Raw genomic sequence first — 6,000 nt, 5'->3', positions numbered from 1 at the left:
ATTGATACATTGTACTTATCTTTAGGAATTATATATGCTGTGACATTTATAACTTCATTGGTAACTTTAATAAAAGTACTAAAAGACAGATGGCTCTTGTAACTGTATGTGTTATTTGCCTACGGTTTCATGTGTTCCTATGGACTGCAGAGCCAGAACAAACAGATAATTCTGTTGAACTTGAGACTGTAGCTGCCAGAGCAGAACCCACTGGAGTACAATTAACATTAAATAGAATAAAAGGCTACAGGCCCAAGGCTGGTAAAGTTACTGAGGGGAAGGAGAGCACACAGGAGGATACCAGTTCAGTGATCCACATTAATGTGTGTCTCTAAAGGATTCCTTCCTCGACTGCCTGTTCACATCCCACTGGGTTATCCACAGTGGGGAACGGGTCACATTCCAACAAGAATAGGCAGCTTTCTCATTCCTTTTCAGGATAATGTAGCAAAGTCCTCATCCCCGGAGGGAGCATGCCGCCAGTCCAGTGTCCCCCAGCTGAGCGAGGACTGTGGCCAGTTCGAACAGGTGATGAAAGAAACCAACTCTTAAGTCGGTCCAGGACTGGGGAATCTGGTACTGGGCCAAGTTAGTTGGTGCCAAGAATTGCCTCTCTGCCAGCAAGATTTTCTATATAGATGAGTCCATCGGTGCTGCATGTGTCACCAGGCCCCCAGTGGCTGGAACTGATTAGCCCGGCACATGTTTCCTTGGTATCACTGCTGTCAGAGTAATCTGGTGAATGCACACAGTGCCAGAGAAGGGCCTGCTGCCTGAGCAATACCAGTAGCAGTACAGTGCTGTGTGAAGTAACCATCCATACATATTTCACCTTAATGCTTGGGTTAGGCTCAATCTTAGGATATGAATTTTTTTGTCTTGCGACTGGAGAGGGAGCTGCACCTTTGATCTTTGGTGCTTTGCTACCTATGGCCCCTCTCCTGGGTTGGTGGCAAAGTGGCACTAGAGAAGTGCGAGTGTCCAAGAAAAGGTGGTCTTTCCAGTTGCTTGTCAGGATCTGTAAAAGTCTGTAGAGATATCTCCAGAAGATGTAGCTTCAATCTGCCTTCTCAAGCCTCTAGAGAGTGTGCTTTAAAAATGTCCTGTGCAAGGACCAGTGTTCAGACATGTGTCCCTCTCCTAAGCACAGGAAGCAACTCAAGTGGCTATCGTTGACAGGCTCTACGGAGATTTGCCATCAGCCACTTTAGGCCTATGTATGGTGTAGGGGGGGAGGGGTCTGGCCCTGGTGCGGGGATGGGGAAGGAAGAATCCGACCAGTGCCCTGAATCTCACTAAAACTTACTTTTATTTTTACTTTGCTTTTTTATTTTTACACAAATGTGTAAAGTAAACTTGCCTATATAACTAAAAAAACCTCACCTCAACAATAGGTCTAACTAAAGTATCTCTGCAGGTGAAGACACGTGGACACCGCAGAATTCTGCCTCGCAGCCATGGGGTGGCAATTTGAGGCCTCCCTACCCCTTATGTCCTCAATTATGGTGGTTGCTAGGGCCTAAGACAGTGGTTCTCAACCAGGGGTAGGTACATTTACCTCTGGGGGTACTTAAGAAGTCTTCCAGGGGGTACATCAATTCATCTAGATATTTGCCTAGTTTTACAACAGACTACATAAAAAGCACTAGCGAAGTCAGTACCAATTAAAATTTCATACAATGATTTGTTTATACTGCTCTATGTACTATATACGCTGAAATGTAAATACAATAGTTATATGCCAATTCATTTGTTTTATAACTATATGGCAAAAATGAGAGCATAAGCATTTTTTCAGTAATAGTGTGCAGTGACACTTTTAGATTTTTATGTCTGATTTTAGAAGCAAGTAGTTTTTAAGAGAGATGAAACTTGGTGGTATGTAAGACAAAATCAGACTTCTACAAGGGGTATAGCAGTCTGGAAAGGTTGAGGACCACAGGCCTAGGACATGAGCACAGTCCCAATGGCCACTGCTATTCAAAAGAAAATAATTTCACATATAGCGTGCCCCCCCCCACACCAAGAATGGAATCTGTGTGGACAATCACTGAAGAAAAAAAAAAAAAAAAGTGTTTAGTATTTTCTATCAGCCACAAGAGATCTTTAGGTGCCTACACTGTCTGGCTCATTGTGATTGTATCTTTACTTCTCTTGAAGACAAAGCTAAACAAGAAGAGTAAAAATTACCACTTGCTCATATTTGTGATTTTCTTTCCCTTTTTTAGCATACGTCAGGAAGTTCTCATTGCACAACTTCACCTGCAAAATAACCTAAGATTTGATTGAAGGACTGAAGGTTAAAAATCTAGTTACTAATTCACCAAAGTCCACACCCTAAGAATCCACGTTTGTCGTGTGGCTGCACTTTTCTGCCAGTTCACAAACCAGGAAGTATACCAAAGACAAGACTACCTGCCCTCATCAGGCATCATCATATTTTGGACCTGTCTCTGTTTTGACTGTTTTACTTTAAACATGCAACAAAAAAAGTATATCTTAAAATAAAGTGAAAGTCAGATTTTCTAATCACCTGATATTGAAAGGTTTAAAGAAACCCTCTACAAATAGCATCAGCTAGACAGTGAAGGTAAAAGCTTGTCTGAAATACAAGTATTTATATTATTTTCAGCTTGCAGAGCAAGAGGAAAGTTCATAAGTGAAACAGCACCCAGTCTCAGAACAAAGCCATCCCCCAAGACACTCTCAGACATTTAACAATTTTTTATTTATTTAATAGGAAAAAACAGAATTGTAAAAATCTACATCATAAAATCTCACTAACAGATACTAGAGAAGAATGGTGCAAATTTCCCCACTGTTAAAAAAGCATCTGGATTGCTCCATGCTGAAGATTTCATGTTGCCTTACCTTGCCTTGTTTGGAAGAGGACCATTAAAAAAAACGCCACAGAAACATTATATAATTTATCACTTATATAAAACCACGTTCCAGGAATGCTGAATATCTATGAATAATCATGTATTACTAAGAGTACTGCTCCACACTACAACAAAGTGTTCATACAAATTTAAGAATTTAGCCATTCAGTGAGTATTGCAACAATGTACAAAGAATGCATTTCCAACATGCAATTAACAAATTAAGTCCTACTATGGTATGTTACAACCCCTAGTCTTCCAGCTGATAGTTGGGGTTAACTACCAGGTATGGGTCTTCATCAAAGCTCTCTCCTTCTGTGGAGCCTTTTAGTCCAGTTTGGGTGAGTTCTATTAGAATGTGGTCCTGAAACAGACACAAAAATCCTTACTCACACAAAGGCTTACAGCCTTAATACTGAACACAGTTATTTTTCAAATATAATTCTAATGCAGTAAGTGTTTGTTCTTTTTTAAAGAAAAGTCAACTCCCTTTTGCACTTTACTTCATCTTTTCCCCTCACCTCCCTTTCGCATGTTTCTATCGTAAGTACTTATATGGGACCCCCTTTGCTATGATATCCAAGTACAGATGGAGTAACTGAGACACAGATTTCAACAGGTGTCTGATGCCTAAATACTTTTGGGGATCTGGGTCTAGGCAACTTGCCAAGAGCCAGAGAATGACTGTGGTGGAGCAGGGAATTAAATCCAAGTCTCCCACAGCCTAGTGCTCTAACAACCAGATCAGCCTTCCTCCCAAGGATGTGGTTCACTGCTACTTTTACCCCTTTAATCCTGCATGCCCATCCTTATTTCACCTAGTCCTCATGCTACCCAGACTTCATTACCCCCAGACTTCATTACCTCTCCCCACTCTTCCATTGTACATGCTGTCTGCTTCAATTCTTCCCTGCAGAGAAAGATTCCACAGGCTCTCTTCTTCTGGTAGTTTTTCCCTGTGTTTTGCCTCTTGGAGCAGCTGACCCTTCTTACAGGCAGGGCAGATAGCACCACCTATTGTTAAAGTTGCTCAACACTTACCCTTATAGGAATGTTTTAAATTGTTTATAACACTACCAAGCCTTAGCCATCTAAGCTGAGATTTTCCATGCCTGCATGTCTCAGATGAATTTTTATTCTGAAAATTTCAGCCAAAATGGTTCAACTATTCCCAAGAATGAGATTAAGGGGCAAAATACATTAATAAAACAATGTAAAAACATTTTGGCAACCTTTTCTTTGAACAGTTCTTGTGTCCTCATACTTTGGAGTAGGGACTTGAAATTTGGGTTGTGTGATTTGCTGTCCCTGGGAAAATCTGCCCAAATTTGACCAAATTATAATTTTTGGGGGTGGAAGTGGGGAGGTAAACTCACAGTTCATACATGCTCAGTAAAGACTTAGATTTTAGCAGATTTTAAAGTCTCCAAAGTTTCCATCTGCTGAGGACAGCTCATACATGTGCCCAGACTGCACGTGCGCCATCCTCACAGAGCAACTGAGCATGCTCCATCCGGTCCGGGGCCACAGGGTCAAAACAGAACTTTCCCTGTAATGGCTGCTCTAAGCGGAGGTGGAGCCAGGCAGTGGAACTGAGGGCAAGGAGTCTGCCTTTCCTGTAAATTCAAGGCCCCCATTCCTGGTGCTCAGGCAGTATGGAGGAAAAAGTCAACTGACTCAAATGCAGAGGAGACAAGAACCAGAGCTGGAACAGGGAAAGGAGCAAATCACAACAAGGAGTCTGGTGGGACTAGGGGTGGGCTGGAAGATAAGGTGAGAGAAAAACTGAGCTGGTGGTCCGTGAGGAGCTGGAGTTAGGGGAGAAAGATCTGATGAGTCAGAGGAGAACCGAACTGGGTAGGCAGATTTAGACTGGGTAAATGGGGAGAATAGAACTGGTACAAAGAATCACGGGTGAGGAATATACTGGACAGGTTGGAGGGAATGGGGCAGTAGAGTCTGTGTTGACTAGAGCATACTTCCCTCCAGAGCCTGGAACAAAACCCAAGATTCCAGATTGTCTCACCATTTCTCTGGCGCTGGCAAATCACTGTGAAAGCCACTGGCAAAGTGTGTGTCTCATCCCTTTCTAATGCTGCTCCAGGCAGAAGATGACAACCTATTCTTGTTATCAGTTATTCCATTAGCTGAAATAGCTGAGGTCAGGGTGGAAAAATTAAGGGTTCCAACTCTGCTGATGAACCATTTGGGTGTCAATAAGACATTGAAACCTGTGCCACCACATTTTCACTATTTTTAAGATGTGATATCTAGATTAAAACCAATGTGGATAGGCCTACTCAAGTTGGAATATTGAGGCCAATTTTGGGCCCCCCACTACAGAAAGGATGTGTAGCAGATGATTCTTCCATTTCAGCTACAAGGATAATTGACCAGGTTGTTGTAGGTGGTCAGCTGCTCAAAAGGCAGCTGACCACCTCCAGGCATGTTCAGCTCATGAAAAGGCAGCTGTTGGTGACATTAGGATGAATACCATTTTGTTTTCAAAACACTGAATACGTTGATGACATTGCTTTGTTGGGTCGGTTTGGTGAATCGCTGCAGAGGATGGCTGATCTGGCTGGGCACAAAGCAACACGCACTGGCCTTGTTATTAATATGGACAAAACCAAGTCCCTGGCCATTATCAGCGTCCAGCTCCTGATTACAACTAGCTCACTACTAACCTGCCCAGTCATGATATTGGAGTAGGTGGCAACTGTCAAATACTCAGGAAGCATCACGGACCACATGGAAGATATTCACAAGATGTGGATGCTCATAGAGCAGCAGTTGCTGCCATATTCCAGGCCTTAAAACGGCCTCTATGGAGACATTGTGACAACAAGGTTTCTGCAAAGCGGTGTTATCTACAGACCTACAGTTATACCAACTCTTTTGTATGGCAGCGAAACTAGGAAAGGACACTAAAGGGAAGGCTGAAGAGCACTGGACCGATGTTGTCTTTTCTCATAGTCTTGGTCAGTTGCTCCATATCAAGTGGCAGGACAAAATCAGCAATGAGGATATTCATAGCCAAACCCAGCAACTACTTTCATCAGCCCTGGTTCAGTTTTGACAGCTTTCTTGGTACAGATATATTATTAGCATGGAAGAC

The 6,000-nt window shown here is 42.6% G+C and overlaps 1 protein-coding gene across 1 annotated transcript in view; it reads right to left on the bottom strand.

Annotated features, from left to right (window-relative positions):
- Nucleotides 1–2,709: 2,709 nt before the first annotated feature.
- The window catches only part of MCM6 (minichromosome maintenance complex component 6), a 29,278-nt gene continuing 25,987 nt past the window's right edge, over nt 2,710–6,000 (bottom strand). The window contains exon 17 of the mRNA XM_030579713.1: nt 2,710–3,246. Coding sequence (XP_030435573.1) covers nt 3,133–3,246 — 114 coding nt within the window. The 3' untranslated portion in view covers nt 2,710–3,132. The remainder of the gene's footprint in view (nt 3,247–6,000) is intronic.

Source organism: Gopherus evgoodei, chromosome 11, assembly GCF_007399415.2.
Source record: "Gopherus evgoodei ecotype Sinaloan lineage chromosome 11, rGopEvg1_v1.p, whole genome shotgun sequence".
Lineage (NCBI taxonomy): Eukaryota > Metazoa > Chordata > Testudines > Testudinidae > Gopherus > Gopherus evgoodei.
The sequence above is the reverse complement of the archived record's forward strand: the minus strand, read 5'-3'. Positions and strand labels throughout refer to the sequence as shown.